Here is a 22,877-nt window from a genome sequence, read left to right as displayed (position 1 = left end):
TGTAAAAAAATAATAATATTAAAAATGAACTGACGGCACAACACAAAAGGAGGAGAAAGCATGGAACCTTGTTCTACGGGACTTTAATGCCTTACGAAATGCCTTCGATTTTGAGAGAACAGCGTACGCTGAACCTCGCTCGCTCAAATAAAGATATATATGATTATTATTTCTATTATTACTGTACTGTGGTAAGTATTTGAATTTTTCATTTCTTAATTCTCATATATTTATATTGTCGTGTCGTGCAAATAGCCAGTAACATGTATTTTCGTAAATTTATACAATCATATTTCCAACACCATATAGCAATATCGTAAACATTGCTGTGTTCTAATTTACCTTGCACGTAATATATGACATTTATATATGTTTTTGTTCTGGGATAGAAAGTACAGTATTTATAAACATTACGACTTTACACCACAGAACCACAAATTATTATTATTATTTTGGCAGTTTTTAGTTTACATAGTTCTCGAATTATCAGCATTGTAGGCTACATCAAACATCTCTAGCATTTGCACGCCCTCGATATCAGTTTCCGCTCTTTTTATATTAAAAAACAACTGCCCTGCAGTTGAAGCGTCAGTATCGTGAACCAGGATCAGACACCAAAACGGTCGCGAATGGCCGATCAGAAGATAAACTCGTTTTGATGTTCCTAGATCGCGATCAAGTGTTGAACCGTCTTCGTGCAATGGAATTTTCCAGTGATCCTTTCCCGATCTGAGTTTAAAATTTGATCTTCGTTCGTGCACACGGCCACTAGAGGGATAGAAGAGCAACGTAATCAGGAAAACGCAATCTAAACTCTTGAGCTTTCGTTCTTTCCGAGTGTGTTTCATGTGTCCTACACTCGAATAAGCTAGAGGGCAGTGCAGGCTGTCAAGGATTCTAATTGGCTGGGCAGGTGAGGGGAGTTCCACTGCTATCGGTGCAAGAGTCCCAGAAGGAAGTTTCTTGCTGTGTCGGATGGGGCCAAGTTCAAGGTTATCCGAGTGTGTAGTCTTGCGCTGGTGCCGTGTGCCAGAATGACCGCGGAGCTGATATTTCTTGCTGTGGTCTGTTTACATGCTCTAGAATGCCCGGTTGCTGCTTTCACGGGCTACAAGCATGCAAGCAGCAGGTTTTACCCTGCGGAAGTCACAGACGACCATCTGAGCAATATTACTTCTCTTGGATCGGCTATCAACTACGAGCTTCAAAGGAGAAGTGGGAAAGGTATGTCTCTTCTGTTAACTTTTGTTGTTACGTAAATGGCTTGTTGATTGATTGATTTGCTTTATTTTACTTCGCTTTTAATACCACTTTTGGCTAATTTGCGAAGATGGGGATGAGTGATGATATGATGAAATTGATGAATGGGCACACACAAACATCCATGCCCAGGTCAGGATTCGAACCCGGGAAGCGATTTTTTTTCCAGTCAACTTGTGAATGCGCTTTCATTTCTTGCTCTCTGATTGGCTGTTGGAAAGTTACGGTGCTGTGATTCTGAGAATGCCTTATTTCCTATTTTTTAGCGCAAATTTGCTGCTTTCTAATCTAATCTAACCTAACCTAACTTAGCGTACAGCGCAAACAAGATATTCTCACAATCACAGCACCGTAACTTTCCAACAGTCAATCAGAGAGCAAGAAATGAAACAGCATTCACAAGTTGACTGGAAAAAAGAAATGCGTCGTGCTAACAACTCCGCCACGGGGGCCGGCGTAAGTGGCTTGTAGTAGCAGCACAGTCGACTACAATATATTTCAACAATCACTACTGATATTTACCCGCTGAAGGCACGTAGTGGTTCGGATCCCACTTTAAAACTGTAGGTCTAGTCCCGATTAGCCTTTCTGTGGATGAAATGAACTTAAAACAGCAAATCAATCAATCAATTAACTACTGATCTGATACTTACGAAATCATCCAAGAAAGATTAATTGTTTTGGTTTATTTGCTTCGGTTTTCTGTCAATTTTTGACTGATAGCGAGGATGAGTGATTCGAACCCAGGACCTCTTGCGTCGTAGCGCGCTGTGATAACCATTTCGTCACTGAGGTCGGTGTTATCAAGAAAGGCAAGTCCCAGTGCTTAACTTACAACACTTTGCGAAACCAGGGGTACCGAATTATCATTGCATTTGGCTATTACATTTGCTACCCCTTTAACTATTTGACAATCAATTGTTTTGATTGACTGATTGATTTGGTTTATTTTACTTCGCTTTTGTGCCACTTTCATTGAGAAGATAAGGACGGGTGATGATATGATGAAATTGATGAAGGGACACAAAAAGAACTCCCATGCCTAGGACGGGTGAAAAATTCATGAAAATAGTCATGGACGATTCGCTGAGCAAAACACATAAACACATACGATATCTCACAGCTGGCACATGGTAACAGTTTCATATCAGCACAACATATTTCTTCATTTTTACAGAAGAAACTACTTACGGAAATGAGTTTCTGTAGCATTTTTAAAGTTCGTACAGGTATTTTCTTTCATCTTGGAATCAATTTCATGTATTTTTCAAGAGAAATATCTCTCCGACGCAGAATTGGCGTTCCTTTCATTTCCTTCCTCTACGTGAACCGGATGTAACCCCCTGTCAGTGTTTCCAACCACGCCGTTGTTTCGCAAGAAGACGTAAAAACGAAATATACATTCCTGATATTACTACGACCCCAAATTTTAACTATGTTTGACTAACCGAACCTAACCTAACCTTACCGTGAATGGTTTTTGGGGCATTTTTCGGTTAAGAAGGTTGGAAACACTGCATACACTGATGATCCAGAAGTCAAGCTGTGCCCGCCATATTGTGTGTTACGCAAGCAAAAAAGGAAGAACAATAATTACTCGTAATGTGAAAAATTGAAATTATTTTCGTGAAAAAAAGCATAATTCCACCTTGAAGAATCTTTCCCAATGCAGAATACGTAAGTTAAAAATGACAAAATAAACAAGTGAGAGGTGTTGTGCCCATACGAAACTGGTACCCGAAATGCGAGGTTAAGAATTGAAACGAAAGATATCGAAGTAGTACACAATATTTGGAACAGAACGAGTAGCAATTCCATCACTTTAAAGCACATTCAATAAGAACGAATGAAAATATCAAGTGCTATATGCCTGGCATTACTTATACATTTATTATTAGCCTGGCCTACTATGCAATTTGATTTAAGTTCTTAGAGCAAGTAAAACTGGAAGACAAGTTTAAAAAGACAAAACAGTTTTAATGCCGAAGCACAAGCTAGGTTAGGTTATTTCTTATCGGAACACCTGACTGTGATCTTGGCCAAGAAGGTGTCTGCATTGTGCAAGGTCAGACTGCACACGTTCTACTGAACTGGTTGGACGAAGTTCAAAACTTTTTTGCTCTGATAGCTTTAGGTATTTCAATCACGTCAAGCAGACAGGTCTTCTGAGTTGTACGTTAAGGAATCTACAAACTGAAGACACATGCGGAAGAATGACTTTATTTGTAGACTTTATAACGAGAATGGTCCACTTGTGCCACAAAGATTTTAACCAGCGTTTTGAGATATCTTTTAAGTAGTAACTAAGTTTACAATTACAGTTAATTTGTCCAAAAAGTAACTCAGTTATAAAGACAGTTACTTTAAAGACTTAGTTATGTTTCATGCCTGAATTGCAAAAGGCACTTGTTTTTACTGGTGACCACAAAAGTAATTATTCAATTATAACTAATAACATGTACTTTTCAATCTAAAAATATAGAGTAACACATTTAAACTTGAAAATAAGGATTAACATTTTATTTAGTTTGGGAATTCCAGATACTTGAAAATTAACTAAATACAGCTACTAATTTAATTGATTGATTTAGTTTATTTTACTTTGCTTTTCTGCCACTTTTGGCTAACCGCGAAGATGAGGATGAGTGATGGAACACTCACAAAGAGCACCTGGTTCTGAAACCGGGTTCGAATTCCTGCCTAATCAATCAGACATTGAGATGTGCCTCTACACAATTTTCACTATTATACATCTTTGATTGGAAACCACCACCAAAATATTAAACGAAAGTTAAGTTGTGACGGTAATTTTTACTAAGTAGCTAATAATGTTTTTCTTTTCCCCTTTTTAACAGTTCTCAACTTTTTTCCTGTTCCCGTCAACAGCGAATGTTTGTCAGACGATGGTAGACGATCTGGTAAGTCTACATACTAAATTAATACTAAAGAATATAATATAATAACGTACTTTTCACTCAAAATAAAATAATAATACGGGCCGTGTTTCTGACTTCCACTTCACTCACGATAAAAATAAAGAAATAAAGAGTGTCTACGTATGAAGAAATGCAATGCTTTTATTGTTTAGAGTTCTCTGAATACATCTTTTCTAATTAAGGATTTGTAAAAATTATTTACAGCAAAATTAACGTAAGTATATGTGGGAAATTTATTACATAAAATTGTTAATTTATAGTAGTAATATTATTCTTCAGGAAATCAAATATCTCTACGTAGTGCTATCTAACAGTGTTCGTTCACCGATACAATGTACCGTACAGTACGGCGTAGTGATAACGTCGCCTTGTAATCAAGGTGTCCCGGGTTCGATACCCGGTTAAGATACGTGGTGGTTCAGAACCCACTTTAAACTGTAGGCCCAGTCCCGATTAGCCTTTAAAGTGGACTTAAACAAACAATAAATTACTGTATAATTTAAATTTTGTGTAGTTAATATAGATCCACCAAGCTTTCTGAAACCTCGGAAAATATGCGAACTACAGGCTTCCCTATAACTATAAGTAGCGACACTAGCGCCACTGCTCCCACGCCAGGGTTTCAGATGCCTTGGTGGATCTGTACTATATGCTATCTTCAAACTCACTGTCTCCAAATTATTATTTGCTGCTGTTTTCGTATTCTGTTTATCGAAGTGCAATTGTGGTTCAATGAGTATTCATGTTCGTGTATAAATGAAACTGTTTCTAGGTCGTGAGATCCATGAGTATTACCGTGCAAATTGCCCATGACTATTTTCATTAATTTTTCTCTTACATCCTATGTGTTTTTAAAAGATAGATTTTTATGTATGCTGGTGCAGAAGTTGTCAAGAGCTTATTTTGAGTTTTCTTTTAATGCTTGAAACTCTTATTGAGTCAAATGAAGTGCACGAACATGGTGAAGGACAGTTTGCACGGCAATACTCATGGATCCCACTGTACACATTAAATGAAAAATATATATAGCTACTTGCTGGTTTTATTCCTTAAAAACATTATCAGCATTTGCATGGTATTGGGAGTGAAGAATGCTTTACATAATATGTTATTTAATGACTGTTAGAATTAAAAGAAATATGCCAATGAATATTAATATCAGGATATTTTCAGGTGTTTGCCACAACCCGTATGTATGTAGAATCAATCGTGGCGACGCGAAAGGATTCTGCGCTCTGGGATTCGGGGTGTGTTGCGTCTGTAAGTACAGATTATGACAATTTGTTTTTTATTTAAAGTCACTAAATGGTACTGGCTTTGTATGTTACCTGCCATGTTTGATTATATTTTTTATGATGTTTTGCTGCCCCTGTGACGAATGTTTCACCAGTTGTGAAATCGAGACAATCACGATGTATGAATTACAAACCTGCTGCCAACATAACAGAAAGTTTTTGTTTTTGAACTTGAAATAAAAACTGAAAATTAAGACTAGACTGGACTTTTGGCCGATGCCAGGACAGATTTTTTCGAATTTCCTTTTGAAAAACCGCTATGATATGCCAAAATCTGAAAAATTACATCTGCTTAGAATTTCTTCAAGAACACGTTAATTTTCGCGTGCTTTGCTTTCGCTGTTGCTTAGATATTCTCAGCAGTTTCGTGGCTACTTGATTGATTTGCGTTATTTTACTTCGCTTTTCGTGCCACTTTTGGCTAATTTGCGAAGATGGGAATGAGTGATGATATGATGAAATTGATGCCCAGGCAGGGATTCGAACCCGGGACTCCTGGCGCGATGTGCTAACCACTCCGTCACGGGGGCCGGCTCGTGGCTGCTTGAGTCTATTAGACTATTGATAATATCTAGAACAGCAATAGCAAACCACGTGAAGATTCAGGTGAATATTCTTGAAGGAATTCTAAGCAGATGTAATTTTTCAGATTTTGGAACATCATAGTGGTTTTCCGAAAGGTGTGGACATTCGAAAAAGATTGCCCTGCCGTCGGCCAAAGTTCCTTAGCATTTTCCTTAACATTTTTGCCATGGCATATTTCATGGCATTTTTCAAGGATAGAACCGTAGCATAACCAATCAGAAGCGACCTCATGGTCACGAGTGCAGGTGTAATGGCGGCCGCGTGAGATGTAAACATATCACTTCACACTTTTAGACGACGATAACTAATCAACCGAGAGGAATATCGCTTCGTATTAAATGGTTTTAGGTACAAAAGCAATGGCACTGCTTAAATACATACTTTACAACGATTACTGTACAAATATGGAATAATATTTTAGATTTTTCAATTGTAAACACCGTGCACACAGCATTGACGATGTAACTCGTGCTGTATGTAACTGAAACAGCTAACCGAAATGTTCCATAAAATGCTTTCGTGTAAAGTACTATATGCTATGAGATTTTTGGAAGCATTTACATAGCATTTATGCTAGCAAAAATGTTAAAGGAAATGCTTTCGTCTAAAGCCGGCTTAACACAAGCGATATGGGAGGTGGGATATTTGACTAAATGCTAACTAAATCCCAACGGCTTTTAGTTCGGTCCTGTATAAGAGGGAGAATATGTGCGTAACAGCAAGACAACTTCCTTCTGTTCTGCGCTCACCTACTGACCCAAAACAAAGTCCCTCCCCCTCCCGTTCTATCCTGTCTACTTGACTACGGGCAGGTGGAACCGTTGCATTACCTGCGGCTGTTTACTCGTTCTGTGACGCAATCATTTCCTTTTTTCCTGACCTTCGTGTTCTTTCCAGTCAAGGCAGTTTGCCAGCTTACGACACGCTCATTAATTGATTGGGATTATTTTATTTCGCTTTCCTGCCGGCTAATGCGAAGATGAGGATAAGCAATGTTATGATGAAATTGATGAAGAGATACCCGCAAAGAACACTCAAGCCCAGGCCGGGGTTCGAACCCGGCACCCCTGGCTTCGTAGCGCGATGCGCTAACCACTCCGCCACGGAGGCCGGCGATGTGCTAATGAGATATGTTCTTGAATTATTTAACGTTGCCTGTTTAAGATTAAGATGAGGAAGAATAATAAAGGAAGGTATGGGCTTGTTGGATGGCGTAGTGGTAACGTCGTCGCCTTGTAATCAAGAGGTTCCGGGTACGATTCCCGTTGAGGGCACATTCCTATAGGTTCAGTCCCGATTAGGATGATATAGACGAGAGGGGACATGAGCATGCCATATATACAATTTAAACCTACAACTTGCTGGCTTCACAATTCTGAAATAGAATATAATGCTTCTACTTAAGTTGCAGAAGTTTCTCTAGTTGCTAAAAATTCAACACTGATATTCTTAATAAAGTGAATTTCTTTTATTTTTACAGTCACGGCTACATGCGACCACACTATTGCCAACAACATCACCTATTTTACGAACCCGCACTTTCCCGGTCTTTCATTCGACGAGCCCAGAAGTTGCTCCATCACCATAAAGAAGATGGACCCAGATATCAGCCAGTTGCGACTAGATTTCGTTCATTTTAATTTGGTAAGAATCTGAATGTTTTCATTTCTTTCTTGGTTACATCGATTAAATGCTGTTAATTGAATACAAATACAACAAACATGAAGGTTGCAAGAAGCTACTCATCTGTCGGTTTCCTTCGCCATATTACTTGCAAATGTGGCAATCTCATATTATTCGCTATCATTTCGTAGTAAGATACATTGACTGTGAATTAGTGCAGAGTCGAGGGTTTTTTTGCTAGAGTTCGCACGAATGACTCTCGAAGCCCAGAAGTAATTTGTCTGTTGTAGTGGACCATGAAATATGGATCGTGAAGTGAAGACGCATTGAAATTGAAACTTAAGTGAACATAATTATCTCCATGTTAAAATATAGTTTAGCCTATCTTATCAATATAGCAATACATGAAAATGAATAAATGATTATGGGCTGAAACTACCAAGTCGCTTTTTTACACTTCCTACGATTATTGTCACATTGAAATGCATTGATTCTATGCACTCAGCGTGGGAGACTCTACTGTGAATGATTGTCCCACAATGTCGAACAGTTTGGCTATAATCTGTGGTTTGGCTGCATAATGATCTGGCAACACTACTCTGAACAATGAGAATAAATATATTTCCATGAAACCACAGACCTGGAGGTGTATGTATGAGACTACATGCACACAAATCAGGTTTCATTTAATAATTTTGATAAATTGTTCTTCATTATAACGATACTCTTTGCATTAACGATGTTTCTTTTTCTATGACATACAGGGACAGCCGAATAGAAGGACTGGTGTTTGTGAACATGACGTTTTTGTTATGAGTGGAGGCACATCCAGAACGCACCGTCTTTGTGGACAAAACAGTGGTCAACACGGTAAGCTTTGATAATGCTTCATATGCCACATGCAAGGACTTACAATGAGTTACATTGGTGACACTGTATAACTTTAATTCCTTTTCTGTCTTGTGTTCAGCATTTCTGAACGTATTATTAGTCCTAAAAATTTACTAAATCTCCTTGTATTCACATTGTACAGTGGGATTCATGAGTATTACCGTGCAAATTGTCAATCACAATGTTCGTGCACTTTATTTGACCCAATAAGAGTTTCAAGAATTAAAAGAAAACTCAAAACAAGCTGTTGACAACTTCTGCACCACCATACATAAACATTCATAGCTTAAAAACACATAGGATGTAAGAGAAAAAAATAATGAAAATAATCATGGACAATTTGCACGGTAATACTCATGGATCCCACTGCCCAACTGTCTCACGATGAGTACATTTTTTAAAATTACTCACTTAATTTATAATATCAATGCTTAAAAATTGAAAGAGCTGGTTTTTTAAAATTACTCATTTAATTTACAATATCAATGTTTAAAAATTGAAAGAGCTGATAGGAAAAATGGAAGAATATGAGGATATTAAAGGTGAATTGTTCAATATCGTTAAATTTTATGACATTACTGAGATCCATTACCTATAAGAAGTGAATCACACACATACACACTTACATACTGGCGTTCGCATGGGGGAGCTGATGACGGCACAGACCGTCCAGAAATTTTTATAGAAATCAACATTTTCGAATGAAAACTGTAAAGAACTTGGGGAAAAACAAGCGGCAAATCCAAACACCTCTTAAAATCATCGCAATTACCATTTTTATCTATCAACAACTTTTAAAACTAAGCTTGAAAATGGTAACTACAAATTATTTTATAGTGTATTCCTACCTATAATGCATATTCTATCCCTACCTAGGGAGCAGCTATGTGATATAACTTTTACATTCCAGCCCCGTCGAAAAACTCCTGCGTACGCTAGTGTGTGTGTGTATAGGGATATATGAAAGTCAAAAAATCAATACAGGTAAAATGAAATTTGACAATAGAACAATTTTTATAGCTTTATAAAAATGTAACTGTTAATTATTTAATTCTTTAATCAATTGTTGATGATTATTTGCTGTCATTGTATTTCTCTTGTTTCACTAAAGTTCCTCCATCTCTTCTTTCTTTCTCAAAATGGTCCCTGGTTCAAATCCCTGCTTGGGCATGGGTGTGACTGTCCCTTCATCAATTTCATCATATCGACACTCATCCTCATCTTCGCAATTAGCCAAAAGAGGCAGAAATGCAAAGTAAAATAAATCAAATCAATCGATCAATATTTTTTTCTCTACATTTCTTCCATTATTTGTTTCTCACTTTTACCATTTCTCTGTATTCTCTCACTTGTCCTGTTTCTTTTTCTTCCAATCCATTTATTTTCCTCTAACTTTATCCCCCTCCCTGCTGTCTGTCTCTCTCTCTGTGTATGTATTCGTAATTCCATATGATTTTGGAAATTTCCCATGTGGGTTATGTAGGAGGGCAGGACGGGAGTCAGTCAGAACCTCCCCCCCCCCACGCTCACTCGGTGGCGACGCCCCTGGCTACAAGCACCGTTTATTTTTATTAGCTCTATCATATTCATTCAATCTTATGCTATGAATATCACTTTTTTAAAAAAGGAAACACTGAGTAACTAGATAGGTGGTTTTTAATTTTTCTTCGAATGTTTCAAATTCCAGATCTTTCTTCAATTTCCTGTTCTAAGAAGTGCAAAATTTACAGTACTGTGGATGCACAGGTTGGCTAATTGTCCATTGACTATATTCCTTTTCCGAAATGTCTGGAGTAGCGACGCGCAGAGGCGAAAGCTTGTGGGCGGAGCCAGACTAGGTGGGGAAGGGTGCAGAATGTAGAATTCCCCTAGTAGGCTTGCGAGCTGTCATGTTTACAGAACTACTGTACCAGTCGAGTCGCCCCCTCCCGCGTGGTCCCCTCCCCTCCGTGCGTTCATTGGACGAGGCACGGCACTCACCCGCAACGTGCGCCCAGAACGCGTTCGCGTTCTCTTACTCCAGACATTCCGGAAAAGGAATATATATTCATTATTTTTCTCTCGCATCCTATGTATTTTTAAGGGATGAATTTTCACGTATGCTGCACTCTGATAATGCATGACGCTGAGTTGCACAAAAAAGTGGTGTAACACACTAATTGGTGTAACGCAACACCTAATCGAGCATTAAAGCTCTACTGCTTGGTGTGATTTCTCAGCAAATGGTGTGACGAGACTACCAATTCCGCATTAAAACCAAAAGGACTGCCTTGATGCCATCACTTTTGATGGCAACTCTACTAACTAACTAACTCCCTAGCCTTCTTAAACCCGAAGGTTCATGGCTGCAGCAACACAGGCCTTCCATCTTTCCCTATCAGTTGCATATTTTTTAGTGTGCTGCGGAAGCTGTCAATTAATATAAATATAGAACTTGGGCCAATCGCTTGTTGGCCTCATGATGACGAAACCAGGGTAAGAGGTGAATTTATCCACTGAAACGAAATCCAAATCTATGCGGTAGTGTTGCAATATGCAGATAGGAAACAATGTCATAAACTGAACACGCGAAATCGAGCACACAAATGCTTTCTCCTTTATAAGCAATTAATCCATGTACAGTTCATGACTTCAGTACTTATTATAGTACATAACGTGAAATAAAAATGTTTGCCTTATGTTTAAAACGCGCAATAATATTTTTTGTTTCAATATGTTACAATATAAACACAAAATGTAATGCAAATAATACACCCTACAATGTTTAGTAAACAACTCCACGAGTTTCTTGAGCCGATATACATTCAATCTGTGGCCCATGGCTTCGTAACTTCAAGTTCCCGTCCATTCGTTTGACGACGCTAGTGGCTACCACGTCTTCTTTTCCACAGGCTGTGGTAAACATTCTTACCTATTGTTCTTGTTCTGGTGTTTAATATTTACATATTGCAACACTGTCGTTCCGTGGCTTCACATTCATGCGATGCATTCACTTTACCGCACACAAAAGCGTGAAGCGGAACCTTGGATACGGGCAGAGACGCAACCACGAATCTTTGTCGGGGGGAGGCAAGTACCAGGATAAAAGTACCAATAATAATAATGTTATAATAATATTATTATTAATATTACTAGCATTATTAAAATAATAATAATAATAATGACTATTTTATAGATTTGCTTTATTTTGCTTCGCATTCTTGAGTCACTTTTGGCTAATTTGCAAAGATGGGGATGAGTGATGATATGATGAATGGACACTCGCAAACATCTATGCCCCAGTTGGGATTTGAACCCGGTACCAACATTATTATTATTATTATTATTAGTAGTAGTAGTATCAAAGACGTTGTTACCCTCGTAAATTTTGCAAAAAAAAGGGGATAGGAGTTGGTGCTAAAGCATTTGTGTTCGAAGAAATGATTTGAATTATTTTTCAACACGTTCAATTTCACATTAATATTGGAAAACAAGCTCACAAACTATTTTTGAAGGAGAGAATGCTTGATAAATGCATTCCAAATATAATTCTTTTTTACATTAACATGTATATCTTTCATGCACGATATATGTTTTACATATATGCAACATGGAGTGACGTGGACACTAAATTGTGTACGTATTCGAAGTTTCTTTAATACATATTATATACAACATATGTAGTATTTAAATACATTACACATCCAATTCATCCATCTCACAATAAACCAACGGCAAAAATTACATAAATTGCCTCTCAAATGTGCAAGCTCCCTTTCCTCAAAATAATTGCTCATGCATTTAAAACAAAATCAATTAAGACAAGGCTTATTTCTCTGTCTGGTAATTTCCAATGCATTACAGAGAAGAATGATATATTGCAAGCGAAGCGAGCAAGAACATTTTTGGTTCCAATTTTTTTTGCAGGCTGTAATCAATGCTGATTTAATAGGGCGCAAATAATTTCACGGGACGCCAATGCATTCTCTCTTTTACAACTTTTGTGCCTCCCCGATGGTGTAGTGGTAACATCGTCGCCTTGTGATCAAGAGGTCCCGGGTTTGATGCCAGGTGGAGGCACATGGTACAGTGGTTCGGACCCCACTTTAAACTGTAGGCCCAGTCCCGATTAGCCTTTCTGTGCATAAAGTGGACTCTAAAATGTTACGAAAAGTATTTTTATTTGCATAAAATTTGAAGTTGTGGGCGGTAATTGCCCCCTGCAGGTAGACTTGGCCGTCAATGTTTACCCCCCTTACTCCCTCTAGAACTCATTTCAGTCTAAGGTTGGGGAGGCAATGCCCCCTGCCCCCTCTGTGGATGCGCCACTGGATATGGGCCGGGGTTCGCTCGCTTGTTTGGCGTTTTGTTTCAGTTTTTGTGATCTCATTGCGTAGAACAAAGAAAATAAACATTGTGATGGATAATTTGCGTGGTAATACTTGTGAAAGTTAGGCCCCCCAGTCCCTCGTTTCTTCCCGGCCCTCTGGATTACTTCCTACTTTAATCCCTCAATCTCTCCTTTCACCTCACCCTGGGTGCCAAGCGAGCAGATTATATTTGCGCCGGAATTACAAAAGGGGGGGGGTCACACAATAATTTATATTTTTATGTCCCGGGTTCGTTTACACATGTACAAAAAGTGAATATACAACTTGTTAAATGGACAGTACCGTAGTTCTTTAAATCATAACATTCTAGTAGGATATATTGGTTTTATTATATAGGCCTTTATACATATATTACATAGCGTTTCCATGTGTGTCTTGGATAGACCAAATTAACAGAACTCTAAATCAATATAATTGCGCACCTATGGCTTACACCATCGGCACTTCCTTTACCACAGAGTTAGCATAACTATCTCTGCGGGCCTACCCTCAGCTTAAATGATATTCTGTTCATTACAAATGTGTTTCCTTACGCCTTCACTCCTTCTTTTGGGCATCAATTTTTCAACACGGAAATATCCACATATTCAAAGCTTTTTCTAAAAGGGGACTTGGGATAGCAACAGGGGTTGGCTTAACCAAATGCTACATTATTATATCCAGTCTAGCCACCATAAGTGGACTAAACTTGAGGAGACGTTCCTCTTTCGTCGATCAATGGGGAAGCACTGTTTTTTCGCTAAAGACCACTGGCCTTTTTTATAGCCGGGTTAAACGTCCGTGGACGTGGACCCCGTAGCGTTGGAAAATTACACTGCAATGGTCTTTTGAGAGACAGGTAGCTCCCCCAACCGGGGAGGTAAAAACAGGGGAATCTAACATCCAGCAAAGCACAATCCAATAAGCATATACACTTACATGCAATAATAACATAAAAGTACACTCATGGAAACATATTACTTAACCCTACACCTTGTAGCTGGCCAGCAATTAATAAACATATTACCAAAACCAGTAATGGTCAATCCGACCGTTACAGACTTAGGCATCATACTCTATCTGAAAAAAATTCTCGCAATTTGAAGTTTTGTAACGTTGTTCCGTGTGCAAATGATACCAACGCTTAAATCGGTTTTTTAATTTTCCTTTCTTTTTAGTTTATTACGACGTGGAAAATGTAGAGGAACCGATTGTGATCACCATGAACTTAACTAGAGAGAATATCGGGAGATTTTGGGAGATAAAGGTAAGCATTGCTGTTGTTCTGATCTTACTTTGTTCATATCCCTACCGCAATATACACTCTAGAAATAGTGAACTCACTTATAGTGAACATTCGACTGCAGTCTCGACCAATTACATTACATTCCTTTTATAGTGAAGCTAAATGAAGTATTATTAGTGTTAGCATCATGCAGTGCTTCAAAACAAAGTAACTAACTCTCTAGCCTTCTTAAACCAGAAGGTTTATGGCTGCAGCAACACAATCCTTCCAGCTGTCCCTATCCTGGGCAAGATCAAACCAATCTTTTTCATCCTTACCGATTTCCTTTAGGTCCATCTCAACGTTATCCCTCCATCTTTGTCATGGTCTTCCTACTGGTCTCTTACCATCAGGTTTCTCAACAATAACTTCTTTCTTCTCCCATTCGTGCTACATGGCCTGCCCATCTAAGTGTTCTCGATTTAATTATTCTAATATCTCGACAGGAATACAAATTGTAGAGTTCTAAATTATGTAACCTTCTCCACTCACCTGTCCCCCTCATCCATTTTAGGCCCAAATATTTTCCTAAGGATTTTATATTCAAATACTCTTAATTTATGTTCCTCTTTTAATGTAAGGGACCAAGTTTCACATGCATATAATACTACAGGCAAAATTGCTGTTTTGTATATTTTAACTTTTAATTTCTTGGATATTATACGAGATGATAAAAGTTTATGAAGAGAAAGTAACACGCATTTTCTGAATTAAGTCTCCTTCTTATTTCCTCTTTAATATCATTTTCAAACAAGCCTTATATTACCTTGAAGACCTGAAGAAACTTGTTTCGTGCCTAGTTCAAAATGTTCGATAATAGTACGCCTTAAGCATCCACAGATAACCGACTTATTGAAATTGAGTGATATTTTGTTTCATTAATAGGTTCTGTGTCAAACTACTTCTACCTTAGTTATTTTAATTCTTCTGCCACTTCTAACTTTAATTCAGGTTAAGGTAAAGCATTTAGTGTTTTTTCAACCAGAGTATAGTGAGCCAAATATCTGAATTCGTAGAGGTTCATTAAAAGCAGAGTTGATTGTACATGAAATGGAAATCTCATGATCATGAATATCTATGACCAAAAAGTCGCCAAAATATGAAAATGCACACATGTCCTAAAATGTCCACAAGTATGACCTAAAAAGTAAAAAAATATCCCGTAACAATAATATACATTTTTAATTATATAAATTTATAGTTAATCTTTAGTTTCACGCGACCAATTTCTCATTTTCTTTTTTGGCCCAGTTAAAATAAGAGAATGACATTTTTCATTTTAATAGATCGAAGTAACAAAGAATGCGAGTCTATTGCGTGATCATTTAGAAACAACTTTTCCTCGCGCAAATTTAGGAGAATTACTAACATTGCTATTATTATTACAAGTTTGTTCTGTAAAGAGAAACTCCAATTTGGACGTATGTCCGTGTCATCGGTAAGGGAAAGGTTAAATGTAAGAAAGTATTTCCACATCATATGAACATTTATTTTTTCAAACTAGGAACTGAAATACGTACTATGGATTACTCAATATTCAAATGTTTCCTGATTTAATTATTGAATTGAGTGTCTATTCACCCGACTGGTGAGCATAGACGACGCCAGTTATTATTTTGAATGTTCACACACATGTGGTGTGTGTATGTATATACACACATACTTTATACACACGTAAGCATATAAACATACACACGCTGTATCATCAAAAGGAATCACGGAAATTCAATCCCACCGAACATATTTTCAACAACTCCAGTGACTAAAGATTAATGTCAAAAAGTTGATTGAATTTGTGAATATCTTTATTTGTTTTCCAGATAATGCAAATAGGATTTAATGAACGAGCACCTCCAGGTTGTATGCAGTACTTTCAAGGAACTTCGGGTAAGTTCGTTGACCTTTACTCTCAGTAATGGACAGGTTGATTTATCATAACTTGCTTTATTGGCGGGAAAATGTTTTCAAATGGAACAAGAGATTTATAAAGTAAGAAAGCAACAAATTGTTTTGTTTGAATTAATTTCTAGAGTATCGAGGTGTAAGACGACAACCGTTCTCTGTTGCTACTGCTGAAATAAGATTTATTCAGTTCTGTAGTTCACAAAACTTAATTTCATTTTCTAGCAAAGGCATACCCAAGCGAGGTGGCTGTTTGTACCCCCCCCCCCCGCAAATCCAAGAGTAAAAATATAACATTTTGAGTAAAATCTGCAGAACGTTACATTTAACACACACACACACAAAGCTATATATACAGTACTACATCTTAAAATTAAAAACAAAACCAATATAATTTGCTCTTTCTTGAGTGTTTTGTGCAAAACATGACGAGTCAATTCCTATTAATAATTAAGGAACTGCAAAAACGTATGTGAACTTATTAATACACAGGGTTATTATAAATGATGGACCCATTTTCAAAACATCATATTTATTGAGGTACAAATCCAAAGTGAACAAGCTATATACCAATGGAAAGAGGAAGGTTCAAAGTTTGTTACCACAATGTTTGTAACTGTTATAAATGTTCAATGTGGCCACCATTGGCTGCACGGCAAACAAGCACGCAGAAAACCTTGTGCTCCAAGGTCGCCATCTCGCTCACAACTGACAGAGACGGTCCTCTCGCGAACTCTACCGGCCGCTTCCGCAACCACCACAGCCCGCCGGCCGCTGCCCGCCAGAAACTTTGAACCTTCCTCTTTCCATTGGTATATAGCTTGTTCAATTTGGATCTGTACTTCCCTACCTATGACGTTTTGAAAATGGGTCCATCATTTATAATAACCCTGTACATTACCAGACAGCCAGTAATTGTTATGCTCACTATCAATTTATTGAAAAAGATACATGACAAACCACGAGAAATATAGTTGGCATACTGTAATGTTGTAGCTAACTATAATTTTGTATTTTGATTATATTGTACTAACTGTATTTTTTGTTTTGTTTTGTAGGAACCTTGCAAACGTTGAATTTCGCTGACAATGGTCGCCATCTTGCAGACATGGATTATAATATATGCATGAGACAAGAAAGAGGTTTGTTTAACAAATGTTTCATATGTACACTGTCTCAATAGGCAGAATAAGCTGCGATAGGTCTCGATGTGCTGACAACGCATTGCTCAACGAAAGCTGCTTATCAGGCCTTGGCAGTTTAGGTGATATTCATACTTGGCAGTGGCGTGCCCAGGTTTTCCAAAGGAAGAGATTAGGTATACATTGTTTGGTAGTCAGCCCTAATTTTGCCATCTTTTTCTGCATTTGATATTCTTTTTTAGGAGTACTGGGCCAAATGGGGGGGGGGTATAACCCCAACGCCCCCTTGGGCACGCCACTGACACTTGGCGTATATTATTTTTTTTTATTTCGCCAATTTAGTCCTAATCCAATGAGCTCATTAAGATTCAATGACACCATAAACAATTATGTGTGATTTTTTTTTGCTTTATAAGCCTCCTTATAAGGGTTTAGGAAAAATAAAATACTGTAAATTGAAAGGTGTATCAGGGAATTTTTAATTTTATGGGTTGTAGAGAAACCTCTAACGTATGAGATAGAGAATGTTATTTCAAAAGAACCGCTCATAACTCATGTGATGCAGTAGAATTACAAGAAAAATCATTGAAGGGCAATGCGTTGCCTTTCGCTTAGTCACTAATGAACTTGTAGCGTGTTTCTGAATCAACGGATTTTTTTGTACCTGTAAGTAGATAAAGTGAGATATTTAACAAATTATTTTTAAATTTACAGGAATGTGTTCCATTGTGTACGAGCCATGCGATGATAATTCTTTCAAGATCGGACCGCCAGAGTTCGCAGGTGGGCTACTGTTTAATTTACTTCTTTGGAATGAATAAAGGATCAAAAGTTGTATCAAAGAAGTTGAAGATTTCTTCTGTCATTCAAAATAGAGGTGGTGAATTCTGTACGCAAATTGTATGAGAATTTATGTACTACTGCCCACTCAAAACTTAGTAAGTCAAAACCCTATGACGATACGAAACATAAATTTTGTACCGTGTATCTGCCATTTAATTGAATTAAGTTTTCCAAAACTCCTTTGTTTAATTTAATGTAGAATGAGACGTTTACGTGAATCGGAACTTGACCCTTTCTCATAATTTAAATGTTGTTGCCATTCATCAAGTTTTTTTTTTCTTTTTTTTTAGACGATATCGGCTCTGGGGACATCGGCCCGGCCAACGATCCACCTTTCTGCGAAGATAGGATCGTTATGCCGTGCGACTCTGAGGAGCTCATGTCGGTAAGTGCTGCCGCCACCGTCAATGAAATGAACTACGCTGCGAAATTTCACCATCTCTTCTGACTAAGGGAGTAGTATACAGAAGTTCATCTCAACCGCGTGCAAAATGTAGATAACATTTGTGATGCTCGTATTAATTATCGGGCATGACCTACAGTGCAAATTATTAAGTACTTAATGACCTCATGAAGATTATATTTTTAACAATTCTGTTTAGAGACTTGCTCAATGGTCAAGGTAAAACTTCATTCGTGTTTACTTACTCTCATAAACTTGCATTATGAAAATCTGACATATTTTGTCGATTCAATAAACTAACTAATTGCTACCAACAAAATTCAGAAACTGCTACTTGGCGTTTCTTGTGCTGCTTCTACCAAACGAATATTACATAACTTCAGGATGCTAACAGGAGAATGCCCCTGTTAATTCCCCACTAAACCCAAGCATTCTTGTCAATAGATTATTCCAAATCTAAATTTGTTTAAGAAGCAAGTAGTCCAACCTGTTCGTGCTATGTCGTAATCTTAAATACAATTAACGACATTACTTCAAACTATTATAAAGTCGAAATTATGTACTGTACCCAACTTATTATAAAGAAATACCATAATATTATGTGTGATTGTTATTCGTATATTCAATAATGAGTTCAAAGAGTATGAATTTAATGGAAGTTATTCGTTATTCATACAATAAACGCTTTTGCGTACGTGACGAAATTGATGGACGGTTTTGGAAAGTTCATAATACAGCTCGGATAAATATTATAGGGATTTGCACGTGAAGCCTATAAAAATAATTAATTTTATTGCATAATGAGTATATATGTTATTAAAAATGCAATAATGGATGAAAAATAACATTTCAATATAGTCCTGGGTTCGAATCCGGTCACTTGTGTTCTTCAGCGTCCCTTCATCAACTTTTTCATATCATCACTCATCAACATCGTCGCGCTTAGCCAAAAGTGGCAGAAAAAAACAATTAAATTTGTATAGAGTCAGCAATGGAACAATGAATGTTCGAAGAAAGATATTATTGTTAAAAATGAATACTTTATTGTGCAGTCATTAATCAGTTTAATGTTTCCTTAATGTTGTTGCTAGCAATAATAGTGAAATTAGAATAACAATACTACTTCTATTGTAGAAACGTGCATTTTATGCTCCAAATAAGAGGGCCAACTTAATTGCATTCCCACAAAGAAAGATTTTTTAAAATTTCGCAGACTTCATAACTTCCAGAATCGTAGCTTCTTTCACTAACATCGCTGAATTTCCTTCTATACAGGCTGAACCAAGGGGACCGGGCATATGCGATCTGCTACACTGTGGAAGTTCATTTTGCTCAGATGGCGATATACCTTGCCGGATAGAAAGTAAGTATATCCAGATGCAAGTTATGACTGACACTTCATGAATTGATCTCACAGAACTAATACCTATTTAGCAGTACAGCTTTTAGACTTTATACCGATGCATCTATGAACAACCGCCATTCTTCGCAGAGGTGCTTAATGCACATAGCCCCCAATAAACCATTAACATCACTGCAGTATATCAGATCTCCTTCGGCGGTAGAAAAGTATTCTTCCAACATTTTTTGACCGTCACGATAAAATGACACCTTCACATTACTAGCCAGAAAATTCCATTGTTGAACTCTGGAGGCTAATAGCTCTGCCTTGGGTAACCTAGTGCTGTTCTGTAAGTTTAACATCACATGCAAAGTCCGGATCTGTAGATGTGGAAGGATGAATATCGTATGGTTCGTCTTGTGAGTCTACGGAATAAGATTCAGCGGGTGTTGGAACAGGTAGTTCATTACTATGCGCCACAGGACGAGAAGCAGAACAAACATTTGGAAATACAATTGTCTTCTTTTTAGTATTGGACATACGTTGTATTGATGGGACCATACAAAAAAAAACAATCGTCTGTATGATTAGTGGGCTCCAGCCAAATCAAGGGAATACTAAATAGCATCAATGGTCTTCTGTGATTCATCCCAGTCCAGCAGATTTGTGTAGCAGGTCTTACAACGGAAATGTGGAGCCCAAGTCTTTAGAACGTGTACACTCCGAATTTGCAGTATTTACCGAAATATAGATTGTAGGCTGTTCTTACAGCAGGGATAATATTTCTCCGCTGTCCAGAAAACACAATATGACCATAAACATAACAGACATTGTTAGCATTGATAATGCATTTACGTGGCATTTTTTAACATCGCTCAGCAATTTAATTAAATGTCAACCTTATCAGAAACAGACCACATAATACGCAAACACAATCTTCGATAAAATGCACACACTCAACCTAGTTTTATAAAGCCACAATCACGTCTGCACAAATTAACACCTCACAAAACAATGAATAAAGAAGTTTTGTGGCTGGTCTTGAACAGTTCCCCTTTCCTTACAACAAATAAAAAAAATAAGATAAGTAAAGAAAAACTCAACATTTACTTCTTACAGCTATGCAATACCATATAGGCTATATAGAGAACTTCTCCAAATCAACAATGCCCTGTAACTCAATTATAATTAGTCAGTTGCGATTTTTAACTACAGTTTCGTATTTAGGAGACCAATATTGACTAGAAATTGTATATATCACTCATGTCGCATTTTGGCTGTTGACCAGTGTAATTAGTTGCGGATAAAAATTTCATTCCTTAACGTATATTTTGTTCTCTCTATCATATTTCTAAAGAAAATGGGGTGGGAGAGAACAAACTACCAGCATAATCATAGTTTTATTATTAGTACCTGGCGAAATGTACAAAAAGCTCTAAATGTGATCAAAACTATGATTTTATGTTTGGTTTTGTCCAAAATATGACCTAAAGCTAAGAATGTACAGTGGGATCCATGATTATTACCTTGCAAATTGTCCATCACCATGTTCGTGCACTTTATTTGACACAATAACGGCTTCAAGAATTAAAAGAAAACTCAAAACAAGCTGTTGACAACTTTTTCACCAGCATACATAAAAATCCATCGCTTAAAAACACATAGGATGTAAGAGAAAAATTAATGAAAATAGTCATGGACAATTTGCACGGTAATACTCATGGATCCCACTACAAGTATGCGTTTACATGACCAGGCAAGAATCCAGCATTATCGTCCACAGGCGAGGATAAACATATGACGTCACAAACATTCGAGCCATAGTTATTATTAATTCAGTTTCAGTCGTAACTATTTAACTTTTATTACTGGTAAGATGACGTCATAAATTTTAAGTGTGCGTAAGAATGCAACTTCAAACTCAACCAGAACATTGTTCTTTTGAACCAGTTCGTGTTTTTAATGCCTAAATAACTGATGGATAAGCATTATTTCCTTCTCGTTGCAGGCAGCACAACCCCATTCTACATTCAAGTGTTGTTTGGACCGGGAAGCAGGGAAGAATCCCCTGAGGACAACTTGGGAATGTGTTTGAGGTACGAGCAGCAACCTTGCGCTCCCTAGTGGCACACATTTCAACCAGTTCTTCGTCAAAGAGCTAGAAGCGAAACAAGACTCACGAGACAGGGCTTGCAAAATGGCTGCCTGGAGCCGTGGCTGCATCATTGTGCCAAAGTAAATCCCACATTATGCTCTATGGCCGAAACAGGAGATTAGCTTTTAAGATAACAATATTGCAACTAAAATTTATTCTTACCCTTGTCCATGTACTTCGATTACACTGTACCGCTTCTCGATATGCAGCTCACACCAGTGGCGGCTCGTGGTCTGACTTTATGGGTGTGCACTTCAGCATCGCGTCCAGAAGAAGTGTTTTATAACCCTCTCAAATACTCGCTCTTTTCTTTTGCGTCCATAATGAAACTAAATGTATTGGTAACCCAAGTTATGAACACCTTTTACTGAAAAATAAGGGTATGGGAGAGTTTTATTTCATAAAAAATATTAATTTTTACAAATTTGAAATACCGCGGCGAACTTTCCGTCGATCACGAATAGAGCAATGCTATTGGATATATAGATAATTCAACATTCGATAACTTGACAAAATCACTATAAACATAGAAATGCCGATATACAATATTCAATATCATTGCCGATTTGCAAAATATTTAGTAAAAACTTTCCCCTTCGCTCCAATGATAAATGTGAACAAGAACAATTACATTTGCATACATGAAACAAGCAGGATCGGGGGACTACCCAGGGCGCCAAACCGGGACATCTTCCTTGATTAGAGCCAAATCCTAAGCGTGAGTTTCTTTTTTAGTCCACTTTATGCACAGAAAAGCAAACAGAGACGGACGATCTACAATTTAAAGAGGGGTCGGAACCACTATATGCCTCTACCGGCTGCGTGGCTATTTGTTTTAAACAGAGTTGAATTCATTGCTGACAAGA

General features: G+C 37.5%; 1 protein-coding gene across 1 annotated transcript; it reads left to right on the top strand.

The window, feature by feature from the left end:
- Positions 1-943: 943 nt before the first annotated feature.
- On the top strand, positions 944-22,469 carry LOC145981687 (uncharacterized). Its single transcript, XM_083115081.1, has 12 exons — positions 944-1,224; positions 4,116-4,178; positions 5,370-5,456; positions 7,557-7,720; positions 8,464-8,569; positions 14,118-14,206; positions 16,045-16,111; positions 17,185-17,268; positions 17,983-18,051; positions 18,402-18,496; positions 19,790-19,877; positions 21,865-22,469. The coding sequence occupies exons 1-12, from the start codon at positions 1,035-1,037 to the stop codon at positions 21,978-21,980; spliced, it is 1,218 nt and encodes a 405-aa protein (XP_082971207.1). The 5' UTR covers positions 944-1,034; the 3' UTR covers positions 21,981-22,469.
- The last annotated feature ends 408 nt before the right edge of the window (positions 22,470-22,877 follow it).

The sequence above is a fragment of the Lepisma saccharinum genome, chromosome 30 (genome assembly GCF_977018435.1).
Source record: "Lepisma saccharinum chromosome 30, izLepSacc3.1, whole genome shotgun sequence".
Taxonomy (NCBI): Eukaryota; Metazoa; Arthropoda; class Insecta; order Zygentoma; family Lepismatidae; genus Lepisma; species Lepisma saccharinum.
The sequence above is the reverse complement of the archived record's forward strand: the minus strand, read 5'-3'. Positions and strand labels throughout refer to the sequence as shown.